This window comes from Camelus ferus, chromosome 11 (assembly GCF_009834535.1).
Source record: "Camelus ferus isolate YT-003-E chromosome 11, BCGSAC_Cfer_1.0, whole genome shotgun sequence".
NCBI lineage: Eukaryota > Metazoa > Chordata > Mammalia > Artiodactyla > Camelidae > Camelus > Camelus ferus.
In genome coordinates, this window is record NC_045706.1 from 42,840,214 (window position 1) to 42,865,310 (window position 25,097).

At 40.8% G+C, this 25,097-nt stretch overlaps 1 protein-coding gene across 5 annotated transcripts in view; it reads right to left on the reverse strand.

The window, feature by feature from the left end:
- Nucleotides 1-4,352, reverse strand: part of ANK3 (ankyrin 3) — a 304,223-nt gene extending 299,871 nt beyond the window's left edge. Inside the window, exon 1 of one of the 5 annotated variants that reach the window (XM_014557311.2) lies at nt 3,658-4,352. In XM_014557311.2, coding sequence (XP_014412797.1) covers nt 3,658-3,771 — 114 coding nt within the window. In that variant the 5' untranslated portion in view covers nt 3,772-4,352. The remainder of the gene's footprint in view (nt 1-3,657) is intronic. The other 4 variants (XM_032491465.1, XM_032491464.1, XM_014557324.2 and 1 more) reach the window with 4 other exon arrangements.
- Between the last annotated feature and the right edge of the window lie 20,745 nt (nt 4,353-25,097).

The window sequence follows — 25,097 nt, forward strand, 5'->3', positions numbered from 1 at the left end:
GGATCTTCCTGTGGTTCCCTCTACATGGAGTGCTTAGTGGTGCTCCTCTCTTCCTCCTTCCTCTGCAGGGAGCTACCGGACGGTTGCCACTCTGCCTCGTTTAGCTTGGTCTCCAACATGCAATGCACTGCCTGGTGCCAGAGGTCACTCCATAAATGAATGAATGAATGCACAAATGCAAAAATGAAGCAATGAGTATTCATTCTTGCTCTGCCACTAACTGGCTCTGTGAGTTTGACATCAATAATTGGAAAGGATATTAATCACAGAATGAATTGCCACTATATCCCAGTATATTCCTGTGTTACGTACACAAAGAAGGGAATTCCATAAATGTTTCCTTTTTTAAGCATAAATTTCCACAGGTCACCTCAAAGTTTGTTTTTTTTTTAAATAGGATATAGCAAATACATATAAGCATACATTAAAAATTATTGAATAAATTAAGGTCAATTCTCTTACTATTCCTCACTACTGAAATGTATTTTATAGTTTATGTGGACAGAGAGCAAAACATGTAAGTAACATGGCACCAGAAGCCAATGGCTAACAGGGAAAGTACAGGACCAAAGAGCATTTGTGACTTCTAACCCTCGGGGCTCATGGTGGCTTGGACCATCCACTGACCACCACCTGTGAGCCAGGGACCCTGCTGGGTACAGGAGACAGATCGTTCCTTCCTGCAAGTTACTGAGTGAGAGCAGGGATCCAATACTATCCACCCAAAGGCACTGTCCACCTTTGGCATGACTCCCACTTGCTGCCAACCTTAGCAGCCCAGCAGGAGAGGAGAGTGAAGGGGAAAATATAACAGAGAAGAGCAATGGCAAGTGGGGGTTAGATACTTATTGAAACTTTTTTCTGCTTCAAGCCAGAAAAATTGGTGATAAAAAGATTAAGGGTCCATCCACCTAGATGAATTCCCTTTTAACAAACAGGAAGCTTTCCTTTCTCTTGACACTGAAGTTGTTGGGCCAAGAATAAAAAACTTCGTTATTAAAATTTGGCTTCTGATAAATTCCTAGAAGTCTCCTATTTTTTTCTTTGATAGGTAATCACTTATTCATGGTTATCAATATTCAAAATAGACCAAGTATATAATCCATTGAGCTTTAAACTAATGAAATGTGAGCCCAATGTTAATTTCACAAGTGCATTATGATTTAATTATAATACTTAGCAATATCCCATACTGCATGATTCTGTGTCACACAGATATATTCAAGAAAGGTTCATCTTGGGCTTGCTCAAACTTGAATTACAGAGGTACCATGAATTGAAATCCTTATTTTACAAATTAGATACTCTGAGTTTTTCTTAAGCTTCTGTATTTTATGATTTTGAGAGTACTCACTATTACTTTTAGGGAATTAAAAGATCCTAAAGGGTATTTCTGCCTATGAGCAAGAGCAACAATCCCCGTAATAACCCACAAAATATTTAAAAGCAGCTTTTCCAACTGACATGGGGCCTACCACATGGAGCAGAGTAGCCCAGAAACCTTAATCAGGACTCTGGAAAAAGGAAGGAAAAAGAAACTCGAAGTTGCAACAATTTACTTCGTGGAGAATGAGTGTTACATATGCTGTATCACAGAAAGATCTAGTGGTGTCTTCCACGTCCCCGAACCTTAACTTGGCGCACTAAAAGCGGTCTGTGCCATCCTTTGACCGTGGACATCACGTCTTCCATACTACATGTACCTTTGGTGGGGAGTATACATACTGCACTGTGCTACAAATTAACAAGCGCAACAGCAATGACAGTGTGATCCACGAGCCCCTTTCTGCATCTCCTCTGTGAGTGCTCTGAGAACAAAACACTGAAATCTGCCTGCACATTGACAATAGCGATATTGATATTTATCCATGTTCCCTTCTGGTTGCTAAGAGATTTACACTGGACAGACTCTGTTGTACTTGTAACAAAGCATTTTGGTCCACAAAGCATTTACTTCAGTTCAGTGAGTCCAGAAACTCCCGTTGCCTCATCCCTTCCTTATTTTGCTTCCAGGTCAAACGGCGGACCAGGCACAGGGGTAGAGGACTTGTCATTGCTCCCATAGGAAAATGCTGTCCGTCAGCCTGGCTCAGCTATTAACTCTAGGTAATAACATTCAGGATGATACTGTGTCTTTATACAAATACATGTTCCTTTCTCAAGCCAGTTTACCATAGTGGTGGTGGCGTGGGGTGGGTTGAGATGTGTGGACGGGGTTAATCTCCAGTGACCTACCCACAGACAAACCTAAATTCAATACAGTTAGACCTAGCAAAACATGGCAATTTCATCGCAGCTCTGCTGTGCGAGGCTCTGAAATACACCTGCAGAGAATCTCCTAACTTAAGTTTGTACTTTTGTGAAAATATATTCAAGTTTATTGATGAGAACACTGAAGTGGGAACTATCTCTGTTTAGCATCTGGCAGGAAGACAACTGCAGTCCTCCAAACTCATTCTCACCAAGTCTGCCATGTCACAGGAGGCAGGGAGCCCTTCTCTCTCCAACCTAACTCCGAAGCATAGGCAAAGGTACCACAAACCTCCCCATCACTCCTGAAGAAAGGGCCATGTGGTGGGTGAAATCTGCGTGTCATTTAGAAAGCACATGCATCGCTGCTCAGAGAAAATCAAAATGATCTTCCCCTTGGGAATTCTCACAAAGAGACATAAAAATGCTTTATGACCTGACTTCCATATTCAGCTCACAGAGGTTTAGTCAATTTTCACGAATTGTCATGGAAAGAAAGTGCTTTGGGGTCTCACTTCCCACTCAGTACCCAGGAGTCATATTTAAGGGCACAGCCACCAAACAGTAAGTACTCTCAGGCTGCAGTAACACAGCACTGACTTAGAATATTCCCCCTATTTGCTCCCCTGCATCAGAATATCAGTAGGAGATGATCAATGCTTATGATTTGATCTAAAGCCATCAGTGCTAAAGGCTGCAAGTCGCTGCCATGTCATAGGAATTCCTGCATTCAGGATACTCACTCTTACCCAGCAGAGAAAAACGAACCTCTATGATTTTATCTGCATTTAACAAAAGAAAGTTATTTCCAGAGGCTTATTTCCATTGCACAACCTAACTAAAAGTACCTTATAAAAATGAGAGGCAAAAGGAAAGGAGAAAAAAAAAAAAAAAAGCAAAGCAGGAAATGACTTTTCTGCTACGCCTTTAAGGTCACAGATCTGCCTGAGAAACACACACATGTGACACAGTTCTAGCACAAAAGCTTCTTTTCCACGAGAAGGACTGTAAGAAGTACAAAAGCTGGCTCTCCGGCCTCTCCCTCAAACCTAAGTCACCGCAGTCCCTTTAACCTTGACCGGCCTGGGAAGAAACTACTCTTAACTCCTTGCAACACCTTTGTGTCCTGGAAACCTGCCCATGCCTCTGTAAAGTGAAAGCACACCTTCCGCATCAGCACTGCAATCACCCCCACACAAGATCAAATCTCCCCTTGCCTTGCCCATCCTACAGCCGCGGTCTACCATAGGGTTTTCATCATCTGTTCCCAATTTACACACCCAACTTACACACCCAATTTACACTCTCCACAGCACGTCAAAAGAGCCCCAAATGCTTCTCACAGATGTCAAGAGATTAAAACAAAACGAATCCGGGCAAGATCTCTGCTCTGGCACACATAGCTACCTTTTTCTTCCGATCCCGGGACCGTTTGCGGTGTTTCCTTTTTTTCTCCGGCTCTTCTTCGGTATTGATTTCTAAATCCCTGTTTTTCTTTAATTGTGAGGCTGCATGAGCCATAATGCATTTAAAAAGATCCTCTCAAGCACGCGGGGCTCCCTGGTAAAAGGTGATATCCTCAGGCACCTTTAATCAGGCTTCCAGCAGCATTCCGCTCCCTGGAGAGAAACCTTTGACTAGAAGCAGGAAGACATTCAAAATGCAAAGATCCTGTAGACGCTGAAGCTTTAAAAACCCCCACGACGGTTTCCAGACTTCACGTTACACCTTCCTCTACCTGAACCTTTACACCGGAGTGCAGCCATCCTAATGCATTTACCGGAGTGAAAAAGACAGCCGGGACAGAGGAAGCTGTATTATGGCTGTATCCCCGGCCACCAGCTGGAAGTGTCTAAGTGATTCCTCGGAAGGGGGAATGCTGCAAAGGATGCTTCTCCGAAGGGAAAAAAATCAAGAGTCACCACACATGCAGAAGCAAAAATCCAGCACTAATTCTGAAAACCTATTTTAGAATCCTTCGAAAAAAAGACAGGGCTGCAATTTATACATCACCACTAGGTCTGCACCGAGCATAATTTAACCCGTAGTAGAATGGAGCCGTTCCTACTTTAGTTTAACTGCTGATGGTAACAAAATATATGAAATAAGGTTATACAGAATACCCTGAATTTGGCTAAGCAGATCCTGACTGCATGATGGGGAAAACAATGCATGCATTGCCCATCTCAACAGTGCATCCTTTATGCTGAACTCTCATCCTAAATGCAGTTTGTGGGGGAGAACTACAGAAGGGCCTGTTGTCTTTTAAAAACAACATGCTGATTACAACACATCATACAGAAAGCCGTGAGCATGTTGGGGTATGGAACAGATGCCTGGTTCCTAGGAGTTCCCCAGTACTCAGCTCTCCTGAGGTCCAAGGGTCAGAGAATGGGAAATCTGTGCTGTCATCAGGGGCTCTGAGTCGCTGAAATGTGGATCTGGTGTTCATGTCAGGGTGTGCTTCAATCACCTTACTATTTTTGCCACCTGAGTCCTCAATGACCGCAGCCTCTGAATATTCATGAGGTGAAGTGAGGCGGCAGCAGTGCTCAAGGCCTGCTGGGGTGTCTTCTGCTAGGATGCACGCACTGGAAGAAATGTAATAAGTCAGGAGTCATTCACACACACCAACACACGGGATCCACACAGCGTTATCAAGAAACGGCTTAAAAGTCAGACTGGACCTAAAACATTTGGATCCTGGTGAAAAATCCTAAATTCACCAAGAAAATGAGCAGAGGGGAAAAAAAAAAAAAAAAAGATGGTGCTCTGTTGAAAGGAATTAGTATGTGTGTTTCCAATACCCGAAGTCCCTGACTTTGGAGAGCCGTGCGTTTGACTTTGCGGGACGGTCCAAGTGTGTGACAGCGCAAGCAGAAAGTCCAGAGGTGTCAAGCGAGGATTCGGGGGGGGGAGGTCTCTGGAGCTGTCCTTCGCCTGCTTCATAAAGAGCCCCACGTGTGAGTTCCTGCCATCAACCACTCACTGTGTTTCTGATTTGGAGATATCCCTCCTTCTTCCCTTGTAGGCTGCCTTACACTTTCTGCCAGGTGGTGACAGACAACAGAAGGGAAAGGAGGACCATGGCCACGAGCTCCTAGTAGCAGTGGTCCGCACGCTGCTCTCGGGTCTCACTGTGAACCACGTGAAAACCACTCTGGTCCAACGTCCCCGAGGGCCTACTGCGTGCACTGGTGCTCATGGGCTCTCTTTCCCCCAGAAACTATCTATGTGAAGGAAGAGTTCCGGAAAGGTTCTCCACTGTTTGCGAAACCACTGGAAACTGCCGTCTGACAGATAAGGTGGGAAGGAGGGTGCGGGATTAAATGTGACTCAAATCCAAAAATGATAAACTATATTTGGATCTTCATAATAAAGATGTGTTTTTCTATCAGAAGAATTTTTTTCATTATAATAGTAATAGGTAAAGCAGAGAAAAGAATAAATGTGAAAACTTTTGCATGCTTTCTCTCTCTATACGTCAGCTGTACTTTTGAGGAACATTCATACAATTTCCTTTCCTTCTTTTCAGCAAGCTGAAGAGGACAGCCAGCTCAAAAAACTGGCTGAATTCCCACTGGCTTCAAGACCTTCTTTTTCCCCTTTCTTTATAGACAGTAATGATGCCTTAAAATGTATTTATAAGCACCCTTGATCAAGGTAACCTCTCCATCTGAGGCTGGCAAAGCTACACTTTCTCATTGATCTCTATCAGCAAAAGCTTAACAAGAAATTAGAAAAACAGGCTCAAATATTTTCAACACATTTCTCTCTGGAATAATTCTTTGCTTTCCCAAATTGTTCTGAAGGTGGAAAATCTGTCACAACTTTCATGCCACCATAATATGAATTTTTTTGTTACACTGGATTTTGCAGGAAGTGGTTAACCCACCAAAAATAAATCCTAAGACATAGCTTGTTTAGATTTTCTTTCGTATAGAAAATATGGGCTTTTGTCCGCCATTTCTAAACTAGAACTTAAAACGGCAGCTGCCAAGGAAGGCAGCCCTGTGAGTCCTAGATTTTGACTGTAATATTACTAAAGTCTTAATCTCTTTCTCCCTTCCCAGCTTACACCCTGATAGGTACCTCTGTACAGATAACAAGCTCCTTGTGTACTTGTTCTCAACACAAAGCCATCCACCCAAGATTGGCACAAATATTAGCTTTTATTCCTTCCAAATTGATTTGAAAACAGTTCTGTTAATAATTCTAGAAAGCAAGCCCTTATAATAGCTGAAACAAACATGAAAAGACCTTTTAAAAACTTTCTTCTTTGGCTGAAGTTTTATTAAACTTTCCCACTTCAGTCTCAAGAGTCTGTTCTCTTCTGGGTGATTACACAGAATTAGTTTGAATCTTCAGAGTAAAACCGATCGTGCAGCTGGGACAAGAGTATATCTCTGAGCAGAGTGGCAGGTCTTGGACAGCAATAAGAAAGAGATGCAGACACAGCATTATGGCAAGCACCCCATGAGAAACAATAATCCAAGGTTCCAGAGTCCAGTGGTCACCCCTGTACATGGTCACTTCTTCAGCCCTGCTCCCTGACATTGGCCATGAGCGTGTAATGAACAGGACTTGCACAGGATAAGGATGGCCTATGCATGGAATGTCAAAGCCTTGGAAAGTTCAGGAAAAACAGTTCTTAAACCACTTCTCTCAAGCAAAGGGAAAAAAATGTTCTGGTTTTTATAAAAATCTCAGATACAAGAATTTCTAAACCACCCTTTCAAATGAAGTCAAAGGTGATCTTTCAAACTTTTATTAGCTGCATAAATCTTTCCTTGAGTAAGACTTATAGGAAAGGCATTTAGAATACATGTGACACTGGAGTTGCCTGGCCGAATTGAAGGCACAATGCCTTAGAGCCCCAGCTTTTCAGCTCCCCAGCCTTCCTCCAGAAGGCAGCTTGGACGACCATGGTTTGAAATCGGGCACATTGCAGCAAGGAGGAGTCCTGGTCTTTCCCTTGTTTGTACCTTTTACAGCCAAGTTAGACCAAAAAGTGACTTCCTATTCAATGGTTCCTCATAATCTTGTTCAAAATAATTCCTAATTTCTTACCAGAAGTGACACGTTTCATCAAGAGTCCTTCCTGTCCACACATAATTAGAGTATGAAACCAGTACCCAAAGGTTAAGGGTACTTTCCAGTTTGGCATCTGGAGTAATAGTTACACTGCTCTACCTCCCCCAAATAATTTCTAATCCAGGAATCAAAAAACAGTGACTACATATGCCAGTGAAAATAAAACCAAATCAATACACTGGACATTGTCCGTAGCCAGGGAATTTGTCTCCCCTCAGTTTTGGCGCACACCTTGCCAGGATTTCAAGGTAAGCTTTGACTATTCTTCGGCTAATTAATAACTTAACTACTCTCAGTTGTCATTTCATACTGTGTCTCCACAATGTTGAACTGAGCTGACACACAAACACTGTATTTGATTTCTCTGGTCATCTTGAAGCCACAGTAGCTGCGCACTTCGAAAAAAAAAATATGACACAGTGAGGTGGAGAAGTGGGGGGTGGGGAGTACACAAAAGAACAGAGGATGGGAGTAGAAAAGAAATGAAAGAGAAATTGCCTCCAGCCTGCTAAGGAGGATGCACCTTCCCAACCCTGCCCCCGGCTCCTGGTAACCGGCAAAGTGCCTGTTTTGACGGGATAAGAACTATTTCATGCTGCACCCACTTCAGCTTTCTCAGAAGCAGAGAGCAGCCTCACTGAAAGAGAGTCAAAATATTTTTTCTTCAGGAAGAAAAATGAATCCATTGTCATTTCATTAATTTTGGCACCCTAGATAAAGATGATGTCAAGAGACCTTGAGCAGGTTCTGAACAGTGTGGGGAACAAAAAAGAAAACAAGCACTAAACCTTTCAACAGTTATAAATGACAAGAAGGCACCCTAGGAAATTCTTAACTCATAGTCACAGATTCTTTTTCATTTTCAGATGAGACACATGAAAAAAAAAAGTGACTAAATAATACTGAGGGGCTGGTGGTCCTTTCCACACTCCTCATAGGGGGTGGCGCCTTTGGATAAATGAGCAGGGGCCTTGGTTCCATCTGTCTTAGCACTCGGTCTGCCCTCTGTCCCTGGAGCAGGCTGTCTGTCCAACTCACCGGCCTGACCTCAGCCTGGAGTGAGCCAGCTGGCCCAGGGTGCCAGCTGCTTCTGCCACCTCACATGGGCGGCGGGGGCAGGCGCCCCGGGACTGCTTCCCAGCAGTCTCTCCATCACACACATCGGCTGGCAGAGACAAGGGGATCCCTCACCGTGCATGGAAGACGGGACAGGCACAGCCCCGAACTCTGTCCAACCCAAGAAGGTAGCTGGTAGTGCCTGGTGAAGCAGTGAGTGGAAAGCTGGCACTGAGAGTTGTGAGCAGACAAACTACTTCCTCTCTGCACCCCTTTCGTACAGGAGAAGCAAGCGGGACCAGATGACCATATCCACCCACTCACGAACCCAAAATGCAATGATCTGAGGTGGTAGAAGGTGGTGGGTGTTATGGCAATAAAGGAAGATATAAAGATAAGGTTTACTGAAGAAGAGTTTACAATCTGGGCTGGCCAGTGCAGTAGCCACCAGCCAGATTTAGCTACTGGGCACTGAAATATGACTTGTGTGACTATGGAGCTAAGTTTTAAATTTTTACTTATTTTAACAATTTAAATTTCAAAACATTCTCAATTAAGATACTGGAACACATTCAAGTGTGTTTGGAACAATTTGGATATGTGACTCTCCCTTTCCAACTGCAAATTTTATGAAATAAAATACAGATCAAGTACTTCTGATGATAATTTAGAACCACACTGAGACATAAAATACACACTGAATTTCAAAACAGTATGAAAAAAAGCAATGTAAATGTATCTTAATAATTTTATATATTGATTCATGCTGAAATGAGAATATTTGGATACATTCACTTAAATAAAATACATTGAAATTAATTTTGCCTTTTAAAAAGCTTTTTAAAGTGGCTACTTGAAATTTAAAATTCTATGTGCAGTCACAATTTATTTCTATTGGACAGTGCTGTAGTCTGTATGAAGAGCTTATATTAACAAAAAGAGAGCCCACCTTGCCAATAAGTATTTTCCTGAAGGCAGATATTTCTCCAAACAAGCATTTGAAGACCCTTAGCAGCCGGTCGTTATGCTTTCTATGTGAAAATGTGAAGCACAGAAGTACAGTATGTTCTTAGGCACCTGTGCTAAAAGCAACATTCACGTACCCATGGACTTGCTTACTCAGTCTGCTGGTCACGAGTTCGGCAGTGGGGACATGTAAGTGCATGAGACTTGGTCCCTCCCCTCAAGTAATCAATGGGAGAGAAAGACAAGTAAACCAACAATTACAACACGTGGACAGGGGCGGTGGAAGTGGGTGAGGGGACATTTACTACAGAACCAAGAGAAAGCATGCAAAACAGTGCTTTCTAGGTCGGGGATAAAGACTCTCTTCTCCATCCAGAGAGATTACAGCTTCACAATTCAATGCTTTGCACTCTGGTCAGCCTGGCCAACTGCTCATGCTTGAACAGATACTATGGGATCCCCTTCACGCCCCAGGCACTGTCATAGGCACTGGGGATACAACGGGGAATAAGACAGACGAGGCTCCCCTGCTGCAGCTTCTGTCTTTGTGAGCATGGGACGGGGAAAGTACACCAGTAAACAAATCACCGAGGAAGAAAATTTCAGACAGTAACAAGCGTTATGAAGAAAATAAGGCATATGCCTGAATTCAAAGTGTCGAGAGAAGGAACAACTGTTCACGGGCTCCCTGCTTCTTTCCATGTTTAGATTCTCCAGGAAAAATAAATCAAGATGGTGAGGAGCCAGTTGAGACGAGTCTTCCACTCTATTAGGGTAGTAAGTCCCCCCAAAAAGTTCTCTAAACCAAGACACTGATTGCAGTGGTCGAGAATGAATATGAATGGTTTCTCAGTAATGTGGTCAGTTCAAATATACTTATTACCGAAGATAAAGAATAAATATGCTTTTGTATGAATTTTCCCATAAGCTATCCGGATAACTATAGCTTCCATTACCTTTTATTAACTTACAGTTTAATAACTATTCCAAAAAGGTTGATGGAGGACGTCCATGGAGTAATTGAATAAATTTTCCTATATACTTGTGGAATCAAGTCTTATTGTTCCATGGCCAAAAACAACCTATTCTATGAAGTGATAGTCTGATGATATTTCACTGAATCCCTGTTACTTAATGTTTACATTAGAATCATACTTCAGGTGGCTCACAGGAAAAATAATGCAAACCAACAAGGCAAAAGAGCTCTTCCCCCAACTTTGCGACAAGGAACTTTAGGACCTCAAAGAAGTCCTCCATCCTTCCTGAGTCCCTGGTTAAAGCCTCCCTCCTGTCATACACACTCATGCTGAAACACAATTGCAGGAAGGATGCGATGAGTGGTTCACGTGTGCTGCTTCTGCTGGCGCATTCTGATCAAGATACAAGGAAAGTAAGTTCACTTTCAACACATTCCTCTCAAGAGAGAACTCAAAAGTGAAGGTATGAAGAAGGAGATAGGCTCTGAAGATTCAGGAAAGCACTGGCATCTTTAGTGATCATTTGCTGACCCTGAATAAGATATATATAGAGAGAGAAGGGGGGTGGGGGAGAGGTGCACAAAAGAAAGCAAAGATGCTTCGTTTTGAATCGAGTATCTAATTTGTTGACTCAGGAGGTCATATTATCGTGGCCAAGGGGAAGATCATAATAACTTACCAGGCCAGATGCTGTAGAGGAAATCACACTAAATAGTCACATATTCACATTAAAACTCAGGTCATAATTCTTTGTCATATTGTGGACACTATCAACCATGCAGAGATTTACGTCTGACAAAAAAGAAAAACAATTCTATTTTCTTGGATCCAGCACTAACTACTATAGAAAGAGCTACATGCAGAGTTTATAGCCACTCCCTTCTGCAAAATGGAAATAACATTTGGAATAATGGGAATACGTGTTTCTTACCAGTATGTTTTTATAGCTAATGTTTGTGAAACAATATGATCACCACAAATGAAAAGAACAGAACGCATAGACACATTACTGAGTTGGGGCAGACCGTAATACAGACTAGCCCCCGGGGTCCCCCTCTTCCCACCTGTCCTACAAGCTTGGTAAGTCTTGGTAGGTCTTCTCTTCCTTGTTGATTAAGAAGGCAAACTTTAAATCAGACTAATTAAACTTTCTATTCTATGTTCCACCACTTGGCACCTTTTACTCGAATTTCCACTGTATCATGCCATGATATAATCATAAGAGTTAGTATTGGGACATAAATTTATGTTTGGGGGAAAAAGGTGTGAGGCACTTAAGATAAAAACTGAGTACTGTTTTCTTATTCTTTTCCAATTTCTCCTAAAAGAAAGGGCAAAATGGGGAAATATTTTCTCAACTACACAGTCATTCAGGTAGACTGTGTTGTACTCATTTCTTGTATCTTCTAAGGGAGGGGTCAGTGAACATTTTTGGGAAGGGCCAGACAGCAAGTATTTGGGATCCTGCAGGCCGGCTAGCCCATGTGTACCTGCTCCACTTCCCGGCCGTGGTGCACAGGCAGCCAGAGACGGGGGTTAAGGAGTGAAGGTGGCTGCAAGCCAATAAAACTTTATTTCTGCGTCCTGAAATTGAGATTCACGTTACGCTCACGTGTCACCCAGTATTACTCTTCTTTTGTTTTCAATCATTTAAAAATGGAAATACAAAAGACACAAATAAACTCACTTACAAAACAGAAACAGAATTACAGACATAGAAAACAAACTTATGGTTCCCAGAAGGGGAAGAGGGTGGGGAGGGATAAACTGAAAGTTCAAGATTTGCAGATGCTAACTGCTATACACAAGATAGATTTTAAGTTTCTACTGTACAGCACAGGGAATTATATTCAATACCTTGTAGCAGTAACCTATAATGAAAAAGAATGTGAAAACGCATATATGTATACATATGTGTGAATGAACTATTACGCTGTACACCAGAAACTGACACAACATTGTAGACCGACTATACGTTAATCAAAAAGAAAAACAAACAAAAAAACAAGAGCTGCAAAAAATATCTTTTTAATAAAAATGGAAATACTATTCTTAGCTTGCAGGCTGTACAAAATGAGGCTGACCCTCTTCTAAGACATCACACTACTGGTGACATACCACGCTGAGGGGCTCTGAGAAAGACACTGAATGGACAGGAAGGTCAAAACCTGATGCTTGGAATGTTTATGTGTATACATATGTAGGTGTGCATCCATGTAAGTACACACAGGTGTAAAAGCGTGTGAATTTACATAATAATACCCGAAGAAATCTATCCTTTGCATTTGAACATAATAACGATCACCTGAGTGACAGAATAACATCTGCTGCTATGGGCACTTTGTATACTGTATACACACAAATAAAATTTCTTTATTAATTCACTCATTTACAAATATTTAACAGGCACCTCCTTTACTGAAGTAGCATAATCCTACACGTGTATTTAAGACACCCAAGCTCAACAAGTACTCAGGACGGTGAGGGAGAGACTGAGTTAAAGTAGGACAGCTGATTCCATATGCCATTTCCTTCGATGGCCATCTGCCCTCGAGTGAGCCTCCAACAGGACCAAATCCACGTTATTCTCTGCGCAGTGCACAGGACAGACAGCTGGTTCACTATGTATGTTCTATTTCCTCCCCTGGGGTGGGGGCGGGGCAGAAGAAGTTCTGATGCTTTCTGTTTCATTTGTAATTTACTATTATATATACTTCCCACTAAATCACTTCAGTTCTTTGGTAGGGCAAGGGGCAGGAATGGACAAATATTTAAGGAGTAGCTTCCATATTTCTAATAATGTACTAAACCTAATGGAAAATTTAAGAGAAAATGCATAACCTCTCTTTAAAAAATGTGCCAGACTCATGATGACAGACATACGTGCTTCTTTTGGCATTATTTTATTAAAAGGACTAAACTTGGAGGTTTATCAACAGTTAATGAACGGTGAGAATTTCAAACAATTAACTGGCAACTGAAGAGGTGGAAGTTACGGAAAGAACAAGTGAAGGTCTATGACCTACAAGGAACTCGATGTGCTCAGAAGGAGAGTGGATTGTCCTTTCTCGTATGCTGCACACCAGAAATTGACACAATGTAAACTGACTATATTTCAAGAGGAAAAAAAGAAAGAAATGTAAGCTCGGTCTGCTCCCCCTCTTCTGCCCTCACCCTCCGCCCTTCCTCCACACGTACACTAAACTGTTATTCAGAGAAGGGGAAAGCCAGATGGTTTGGGGGATTAGCAATGAGGAAAGGCCCAAGTTTCACCTCAAGGTTGTTATTAAATTCTAGCACGGATTGGCAGGGATACAAAATTCGGGCCATCTGAGAGCTCTTTGGGAGTCTTGGTCCGGTTCCTAATGAGCAGGTGTTGACACGGAAAAGGCTGCCTGTACACCTGTGCTGCAGGCACGGAGCGCCGTGGTTACCTGGGGGCGCTGCACCCTCCTCCTGCCCCAAGAACCCCTGCCCTCCACTCCGCACACCCAGCCGGGTTTTAATCGTTCCGGCAGCAAATCCAATCAAATAAATCGATGAAACATTTTAAATTGTTGACTCTTCTGCAGATGTGGTGATTTCACAGCACTTTGCCCCACTTTAAAATCCTCTCCAGTGTAACCAAATTTGAGTCTCAGAAAGTTTCAATACCCCCTTGTCAATGTGCCTGTTCATTACAGATTTCACACCATATTAACCAATTCTTAGATAGAAATTGGTCTAAACAGTCTATTCCATGAGAATAACATAGACATCAAAACCTTCACACAGGATTTGGTTTTGTTTTGCAGCCATGGTAAAATCTAGTAGAATTTGGCCAAAGTCGATATTCCAACAGCGGGAACAGGAATAATGGTGGGATTTACTAGATGGAAAAACCCCTTTACTGCAGAGGTGTCACGGATGCTACCCTGTCAGGGAGCTCTTCAATGAGACTGGCAAGAAAAGCACAGACCTGGGGCTTGCAGCTTAGCACACAGCAACACCTATGTCTATTTTTAACAATAATTTGCAGCCAATAGATTTTTTTTTTTGAAAGACTCTGGACCCTATGACTGTTTGAGTTGTAAGAAAGAAATAAGAACGCCGATTCTGCTTCCAACCCAAACTTTTACAAGACTTTTTCACAGTGGTGATGTTTTAAAATAAAAACATGATGTTTATTAGAAAAAAGAAATTCCCCCAGTCTTTGAGTTCTTGTGAACGTTAAAAGCAAGACAAAAATCCTCAAGGAACTACTGCATTTCATGATGGCATGATTTATTAAGGTGTCAATGAAATCGGGCTTTTGCAAAAGCAGGTCATCTTGAGTTTTAGACAATCCCATAGATTTTATAGAGCTCAAAAGCTCACGTTAGACAAGGAGCAGCAATAAAAAATACAAACAATCCTGAAATTGTGGCTCTGTGGAGCTTTTTAAAAAAGTAATTTCTATTTATTTTTCCCATCTCTTTCAAACATCTTCATTCTGAAAATTTCCAATCATGGATTAGAAACAGGAAAATAAAAACCATTTTGCCATCACCTCACACCTGTTAGCATGGTTACTGCCAGAAAGACAATTCTACTGCTGGGTTTATATAACAAGTGTTGGCAAGGATGTGGAGAAAAGGGAAACCTTGCACACTGTTGGTGGGAATGTAAATTAGGAAACAGTATGGATTTTTTTTAAAAACTAAAAATATAACCAGCATATGATCCAGCAATTCTTCTTCTGGGTATATATCTGAAGGAAATGAAATCTCAAAAAGATACCTGCTCCCCCATGTTCAGTGCAGCACTATCTATAATAGTCAAGACATGGAAACAACCTAAGTGTCTATTAATGGATGAATGGATAAAGAATTTTTTATACTTATACACACACAAATGGAATATTATTCAGTCATTAAAAAGGAAATCCTGCCATTTGTGACAATATGGGTAGATTTAGGGCATTATGCTAAGTAAAATAAGACAGAGAAAGACAAATATTGTATGAGCTCACTTATATGTGGAATCTAAAAAAAATCAAACTCAGAGATAAGAGAGCAGATTGGTGGTTGCCATAGGCAGAAGGTGGAGGGAGGGTGGTTGAAATGGATGAAGGTGGTCAAAAGGTACAAACTTCCATTCATAAGACAAGTAAATCCTGGGAATATAATATACAGCATGGTGACTAAAGTTAACAATAGTGTATCATGTATTTGAAAGGTGCTAAGAGAATAGGTCTTAAAAGTTCTCATCACAAGATTTTGTGACTATGAGATGATGGATGTTAACTAAACTTACTGCGGTGAGCATTTTGCTGTATAAACATATATCCACTCATCATGCTGTACACCTCAAAAACTCAAACAATGTTATATGTCAATTATATCTCAATAAAACTGTATATTCTTCCAAACCTTTATGTATACATGTACTTAGATATCACTGTCTACCAAAAATATCATAAAAGTAGCAACATAATCTGCTTTTAATTATATATCAACTATATCTAATGAATATCCATCTAGCTCAATAAAGACTCTTCTATCACTTTTAAATGGTTATATAATATTCCATGTGATGAATGTCATATTAAAAAAAAAATCAGCCCCTTCTATTAGACATTTAGACTGCCTCCAATTATTCTACGAGAGAAACAATGCTACAAATAACCACTCATCACCAGATGAGTTCACACGCCCATAAGTCACTCAGGATAAATTTCCAGAGGTAGATTTCTGGAAAAGTAAAACAAATTTGACTTAAAGGGTAGGATAAAATATATACTTAGGGACTGACAGAATTAAATTGCATTTCTATCATCCCATTGCTAACTCTACTGATGTTTTCTGTGTCCAAGAATTTCCCTACTGACAGACGGGATAAGCAATATACTGCTAGAGAAGCATATTACCTATGCTACGTAAATTGACTTCCCTTCTTTTTAATCACAATTTATCCACAAATGAGAATTATTTAAGGCTTAGGCTGTTTTTTAAGCCCAAAGTCAACACAGCCATGATAGTTTTTTTTTTTTAAACCAGTGCTATATTTTGAATTTCTCAAGTATTATCAACCAAAAAATAGTTTGAATCTCTACTGGTTTGGAGATGACCAAAATATACACTGACTTACAAAATAAAACATACAAATAATCAAAAATCTTTCTACGTGTTAATGGGAGAAATTGGTGTTGCTTTTGATGATACACCAAAGAACCTAATGTTCTGTGAAGTCCAGAGAGATGCACGAGGATTGTTGTATCACATACTGGTTTGATAAGACCAGACTACTTACACAAAATTGCCAAATTCATAACAATTGTTCTATGATAATACACCTTAATACACATTAAGGTGGAAGATCGAAGAAATGGTACTAATTCTCCCCTGCCCCATACCCACTGTTGTCTGGAATCGGCGGTAGGTCTGTTTTTCCACCTTGTAACTGAGTTGCTCTTGTGACTTACTTTGGTCAAAAGAACGTGGACAAAAAGCACCTGTAGTCCTAGACCATAAGAGGATGTTCATGCCTCCATTCTCCCTCGGAACTACACTGAGCCACCACGAGAACAAGCCTGCGTCAGCCTGGTAGATGAGGAGACACACGAGGCCCATCCCCCTCGATGCTCCAGCCAACAGCCACCCAAGCCCCAGAGGCAGAGGCACCTAGCAGGCTGGCGGCTGACCAAAGACTTCTGTGTGAATCTCCGGATCCTAGGAACTGCTAGCTGATCCTAGCCCAAATGGCCTACCCACAGCTAAAAAGACGATTATTATTTTAAGTCATTGAGTTTGGGGTGGTTTGCTACACAGCACAAGTAACGGATGCCTCAAAAGTCAGAGAATACAACTTACAAAGACTAAGAATAAAAGAGGAAACAAATTTCTTCTGTATAGCACAGGGAACAATATTTGGTATCTTGCAATAACCTTTAAAGAAAAAGAATATGAAAATGAATATATGTATACATACATATAATGCATGACTGGGACATTATGCTGTATGCCAGAAATTGACTCATTATAACTGACTATACTTGAATTTAAAAAAAAAAAATAAAAGAGGGACTCTCACTACAAAGCCTCTAGATATTAAAAAGATAAGTGAATATTATAAATGACTTTATGACAATAAATTGAAATTTTAGATGAAATGAACAAATTCCTAAAAAAAATACAACTTAATCAAAACTTACACAAGATGAAAAGGAAAATCTTAAGAGGCATTTGTTTTGTTTCATTTTGTTTTGTTTCGTTTTTAAGAAATTAAAATCACGTAAGACCATCCCACAAGGGAACTCCACACCCACATGGTTTCACTAGTGAGGGCTATCGAACATTTAGGGAAGAAATATCAATATTACATCAACTCAGAAAATAGCAGAGGTTGAGACTCAACTCATTTTATGAGGCCAGCATAACGTTAACATCAAAACCTAACAAAGAGATGATCAGCAAAAAATAATATAGAATGATCTTGCTCATCAAGATGAATGCAAAAATGCTTTGAAAATATTAGCAAAATCAAATTTAGCATTAGAGTGGGGTTTATTCCAAGAATGCAGACTTGATTTAATATTTTTAAAAAAATCAAGGAAGACAATGCATCACAGTAACCAATAAAGGAAAAAATTTTATATACGATCATTTCAACAGATGCAATTTAACAAAATTCCACCCACTTATGATATTAAAAAAAAAACTCACCAAATTAGAACAGAAGGAAATTTCCTCAATATGATTTTTTTAAACTCTGTGAAAGACCTACAAAAGTTATTATTATATACAATGGTGAAATACTGAATGCCTTCCGACTAAGAGTGAGAACAAGATAAGTACATCCACTTTTGTCACTTCTATTCAACATCACGCAGGAGATCTTAGGCAGTGTAATAATAAGGCAAAGAAAAGAAAAATAAAGTCATAAAGATTGGAAAGGAAGAATAAAACTGACTCTTTTCACTGTTTACATAGAAAATCCTAAGGAGTTTACAAAACAACTCCTAAAACCAGTAAGTGAATTTAGCTTGGCTTCAGGGTATAAGGATCTACACACAAAAATCAACTGTCTTTTATATACTGGCTGTAAACAATTAGAAAATATAATTTTAGAAAAAGAAAAATCACACTTTTGAAAGCACCAAAATCCCTAAGATACTTAGGAATAAATATAATGAAAGATATATAAGACCCTCCTCTACATTGAAATCATTGCTGAGAGAAATTAAAGATCTAAGTAAATGTAGAGCTATTTCTCCTTCATGGACTGGTAGTTCCAACATAGTCAAAAATATCAGTTTTCCTCAGGCCTACAGATTCAATGAAATCCCAGCCATAACTCCACCAGTTGTTTTTTTTTCAATAGACAAACTTATTCAAAAATTTGTATGCTAATGTAAAGGACCTAGAATAAAGTAACCTTGAAAATAAAAACAAAGTTGGAAGACTTACACACTACCTGAATGTAAGATTTACTATAAGCCGACAGTAATCAGCAGAGTATGATACAGTATTGAGACAGACAAATAGATCAACAGAACAGAAATAGATCTGCACTTATGTCTTTGATTTATTTATAATAAAGGCACAAAGCAATTCAGCAGGGAAAAGAATGTCTTTTGAATGAACTGTGCAAAACAACCGCATACCCATACAGATAATAATGAATTTCTACCCCTGCTTCACACTATACGCTTTAAGTAATCCAACTTCATCAGACACTTATAAATGACCAACACTCAAAAGTTGCTCATCATTGTTAGTCATCAGGGAAATACAAACTAAATCCACCATGAGATCCCACTACCATCTACCAGAAAGGCTAAATTAAAAAGACTGACACCGCCAAACGTTGGCAAGAATGTGAAACGACCAGAACTCTAATGCATTGCGAGTAGGGGTGCAAAATTGTACAACCACTTCAGAAAAAAAAAAAAATGTTTCGCAGTTGCTGATAAAACTACCTTATGACCTGACAACTCCACTCCTGGATGATTACATATGAGATAAAAGAGCCTACATCCACAAAAGACCAGTGTAGGAGTGTTTATAGCAGATTTATTGACAATAACCAAAAATTGGAGACTGCCTAGGTGCCCATCAACAGGTGAATGGGTAAACAAACTGTGGCCCTGTTCATACAATTAATAGTACCCAGCAACAAAGAGCAAGACAGCTGTTATACAGAACAACACACCGAGCTTCAGACTCACTATGCTGAGTGAAAAAGGTCAGAAGAGCAAGCTGCCTCTGGGAATGGGGTGAGGTAGGAAGTGGCTGAGAAGGGGATGAGGAAACTTTCTGGGGTGACAGTAAGGTTTCATATCTCAACAAGGCTCACCTGTAAAAATTCATCAAATGGCACACCTATGTTTTGAGTATTTCAGTATATGTACATCTTACCTGAAAAAAGAAAACACTGACCTCCAGTTAGTTGTACTGATGTCAACATCTTGCTTTGAAATACGTAAGTAAAAAATAAGATGGATTGGTGGATGGATAGAGAGATTGGTAGATGGACATATAGGTAATAAAACAAATACAGCAAAATTATAATTGGTGACTCTAGGTGGTGGGTAAATGGGAGTCCATTGTACCGCCTTTCAACTTTTTAATATCCTTGAAAATTCTCGTAACAGCATGTTGGAGAAAAAGTAACTGACGCTACATGGTAAACCACTTTTGTTTCCACACAATGTCCATATATAAGAGGTTTCTTTATCACAACCCTGTAAGACAGACAAGGCTGACATCATGAATTGTTTTTACAGCTGAAGAAACTGTCTCATTAAAGTCCTTGTTCAAGGTGTCAGGGCAGTAAGTAGTAAAGTAGTAGTTCGGGGGGGGGGTCAGTCTTTTTTGTAAACGGTCAGAGAGTAAATATCTCAGGCCATACAATCACTGCCACAACTACTGAACTGTTTTTGTGGCATAAAAGCAGCCATAGACAATTAGTAAACAAAAAGACATGGCTGTGTTTCAATAAAGCTTTATTTACAAAAACACGCAGAGGGCGATTCAGCCCATGAATTACAGTTTGGTGATCCCTAGATGACAGTTCAAGTTTCCTCATCACAGAGGTTACATTACAGACAAAAGGACTGATTTTCAAGTCAGACTGACCTGTATTCACCTACTACCTGGGGTTAGGATGACAATTAAATTAGAAAATCCTTATGAAGCAACCAGCATAGTGCCTGTTTCAGATGTTCAGTACATGTTGGGTTTGTTCACTACCTTGCCTTTTCCTCGTTTACTATTTCTGCCACTACACCCCATGGCCTGGGTGAACTATGACAAGAGAACAAGCTGCTTATGGTTGCTCGACCAGATTAGTCAAGCATAGTGGACTTTTTTTCAGTAAATCTGTATCAGTTGCACTGTAAGTGGAAATGCATTGTTTTTTCTGCATTTTCTAGGCTAACTTTCAGACGGAAATGCATTGATAGCCCTGCAGTTTTCTACTCTGTCCTGTCCCAGGGAAGCCCCAGTTACCACTCCTCACTCCATACCTGAGTGAACAAGTTGCTTAACTCCTGCTTTGACTTTCTCTCAGGGCACTTCTCCAACCAGCATGAGTTCACTTACTTCTTGTTACCCAGCTGTATTATTTGTATCCAAAATCCCAATGAAAATCAAGATTTTCCTCAAGTACATGGTACCTCTACCATCTTCTATCTTTGGCCTCTCTCCAAACACCTTGAAGCAACTGAGGCAGCAAAATGCGAGTGGTAATTCTATTAACTCCTCTCTACAGAGCTGTGCAGAAGAAAATTATCCAGTCATCTCTTAATTATTATATCAATGGGCGAAGTTACAGAAGTATAGCCCAACAGTAGATAATAAGGGAAGAGACTTCTACCTTCTTTAAAACGCCTTACAAAATAATGCCACAAAAACAGTAATAGGTCCATTAAATGAGCATTTATTATGTGCCAGGCATGCTGTTAATCACTTCATTCTTCTGTTCATTCTTTCATTCATTCATCATTATGTAGGAAACACCTACTATATGCCAAGATTTACGTAAATTATCTAATGAATCTGTACCAAAATTCTGTAAGGTGGGTATTACAATTCACAATTTTACAAACTATGTAAATTGAGGCTAAAGAGTAATAAATTACTTCCCCAACGCCGCATGGCTGGGGAGCGGTAGAGCCACTAACACAGATCTAATATTCTGGAGACTTTTAATGTCTGTTGCGAATATACATTTAATGTCACTTGTTTAGTGTGTTTCTGTAGTGGCTTTGGCCTTTTCTGGTACCTGTGTCCTGTTATCAGCCACTGACTTATTACTCCTGTAGAGGACCAGACCAGGAGGCCCCCTCGCCATGACCGCCTCCCACATCTCCCACACTGCTCTGCACGCACAGCAAGATCAATAACTTCTGGGATTCTTACCCTCAACCCCCACTGCCATCTGTTCCGACAGCTCATTTTCTAGCATGCCCCCCACATGATGTTTTCTCATTTTATTCCTAGCTTCTCTCAAATTAAACTGTGGCAGGCAACAGAGCCAGGGACTCCCCCTCCTACGAAACTCTCTTTCAACTTCACATTTGGCCAATTATACTTTAACAGTCAGCTACAGTGCTCAAGATTTCTCTGTCATTATAACAAGAAAGAATGACTGGAGGAGTGACCGAAAAGGAAAGAAAGCACCAATCTACAAACTTCTTTAGGGAAAGGTGTGCGACTGAAGGGACACTGCCTCACAGCACACGCATATAAGAGACTCCGGGCACTGCAGCCCGGTGCAGGAAGCACTGCTGCACCTGCGCTTTCTTCTCTTTCTTTCCTTCCTTTCTTCCCCTGGTCAGGCGTCTATACTAACTCAGAGCCTTCCGAGTAAAGAATCTACCTTCTCAGATCAGTTAATAACACGGGGAACACAAACTAACTAACAACAGCAAGGAGTTCAGAAAACAAACAGGCACGGAGCAACGCGGTGATTATGTGGCTTCTGCCTGACACTGCTGTCCTCATTACCCAAGCAGCAACTGTCAGTGTACCTGGGAAGGAAGGCAAAGTCAAATCTGTACTGCAAGCTGCCAGCTGGGTTCAAATTCCTTTTTCCTGACATTATAGACATAGCCACTGCTGCAGTGAGGGGTGCGACTGATTTCTCCTTTCAGTTTGGATTTTTTAAAAAGTCTCAGGTGTTAACTGGACTTACAGCGATCATTTCACAATATATATAAACATCAAATCACTGTGCTGTACACCTAAAACTAATACAGTGTTATGTCAATTATGCCTCAACAAAAAACAAAAAAAATTTTTTTCTCAAAGTCTCCTCTCAGCACCATAGCCATTCTGCATTGCTGGGAAGTTTGGTTCATGAAGCTTCTTACTAACCCAAGTGGCACTTCTCCATTTTAACCTTTCTCACCAATTTACAAATGGCTCCTTTCTGAAATGAATTTATTCCAAATATCCTTGCATATATCACATTGTAGAGAATCTGTCTACCTGCATGCAATTTGTTAAAAACAAAATAAAACTGACTTATTTTCTGATTAAGTAAAATATGAATATACGATGGCTTTGGTTGATTTACTTTCCATCAGCTAGTTATTATTTTTTAAGAAACTAAAGTTTAAGAAGTAGCTTTTATGAAGGAGTCTGGCCCCTTCTCTGTCTCTTTGCAGACCCAGCCTGCTTTCCCATTAGATACCAGAGTCCTTCAAGTTTCCACTCTGAGCCTTCTCCTCTTACCACTCTGTACCATCTCATCCACACCCACTGCTTCATTTATCACCTGTATTAGATGGTTCACAGTCCAGACCCCTCCTCTGAGCTCCTGACCCCAAAACTCAACTGCCCAGTTGACATCTTCCCTTGGATGTCTCAAACTCAACAACCTCCAAAAGTAAGCCTATGCTGTGCCTCCCACAAGCCTACCACTGTGCCTTCGCTCAGTGAATGGTACCATCATCCATAAGACAGGAGCTTCTGCCACCTCCCTGACATCTCGGGCCATGTGGTCGGACCCCCACCCTCCTTTCAGGTTCATCTCACCCGTGTGCTCCTCACTCCTCATGTTCCAGCCACTATGGTCTCTGCCAGCCCCTCCGCTACCCCTCCCACCTCCACTCTCCACCTTGGTGATGTCTCCTCATCCTTCAGGTACCAGCTGAAGCACTACATCCCTGACCAAGTATATGCTGGCAAAGCAGACTCCCATCATAGGTTTTACTGTACCACACACCTCTCTTCAAAGCGCTAGTCAGAGCTGCAACTTTCCTGTTTGTGTGTGATTATCTGATTAGTGTCTGACATCCTTACACCATGGAGGGGAAGGGGGCAATGTCTGTTTTTGTTCAAGTTCTGTCGCTTAGAGCTTAGACTTAATGGGAGCTTCTTATCAAATATTTGTCAGAAGGAAGGCAGGGAGGGAGGAAGGAAGGAAGAGAAAGAGACAACAAGAATATCTGTGCTTATCAAACTTTGGTTGGTATAGCAGATCCCAGCCAGAGAGTCTCTACACAATTTTCATTTTCCTGCTGAGCACGTATCTTGACTGCATTTCCCAGGCTCCTTGCAGAGGGGGGAAGCCATGTGATGAGAATGGAAAGGGATGAAGACTGATGTGACACATGGCACCTCCAGGCCTGGCCCTTTACAGCTTCCCACACAGTCTTTGCCCCCGTCCCTCCCTCTCTTGTGGTGGCTGTTGACCAGCTCCCGGGGACCCACTGATGGACTCCCAGGGCCTGGACACTGGGGCCTCAAGCTGCTCTCCAGTAACTGCACAAACCCTGCTCCAAACTCCAGCAGACTGTGATGTGGACCAGAAACAAACCTTTACTGTGTTTTGGGGTTGTTTGTTTTAGCAGTTAGGCTAAACCAATTTATGGTTTGAAAGAGACAAGATAAAGCAGTTATCACCTTCTGTCTGTAGATTTCCTTATGTAAACTCTATTTTTTTTTTTTAACTTGGAGAAAAGTTGTGCTAGTTAAGTGTAGGGTTCCAAAGGCAAATATGTCTCAATGTGAAATATACAACTAGTTACCAATAGCTGTACCTTCTGGTCAGGGCAACCTAAACAGAGAAATGTTAACTCCTCTCTGCCAGATGAAGTTGTGCTCTTAAGGATAAATACATTCAGCTGTCTTGCTGGTTCTTTTGTGTGTATGAGACAAGAACCACCACCACAACTGAAAAAAAGCAGCACTTCTAATAGAGCAGTCTTGGGGAAAGGGGACCATTTTAGAGTTTGGTCTGCTTCTAATACTCAGGAGTGGGGCATGGGGAACACTGGAATGGAGTCGCATCCCAGACGGGGGTGAGGCACCTGTGTACAAACCTTGCTAACCTTGGAACGTCCAAACACAAATGAATTAAGAAGTGAAAGTTAGACATGGAAACAGCCTAAATGTCCATCAACAGATGACTGCATAAAGAAGATGTAGCATATTTATACAATGGAATACTATTCAGTCATAAAAACCGACAACATAACACCATTTGCAGCAACATGGATGTCCCTGGAGAATGTCATTCTAAGCGAAGTAAGCCAGAAAGAGAAAGAAAAATACCATATGAGATCGCTCATGTGTGGAATCTTAAAAAAAAAAAAAAAAAAAAAAGAACATAAATACAAAACAGAAACAGACTCATAGACATAGAATACAAACTTGTGGTTGCCAAGAGGGGGGTGGGGTGGGAAGGGATAGACTGGGAGTTCAAAATTTGTAGAAACTGACAGGCATATGTAGAATAGATAAACAAGATTATACAGTATAGCACAGGGAAATATATACAAGATCT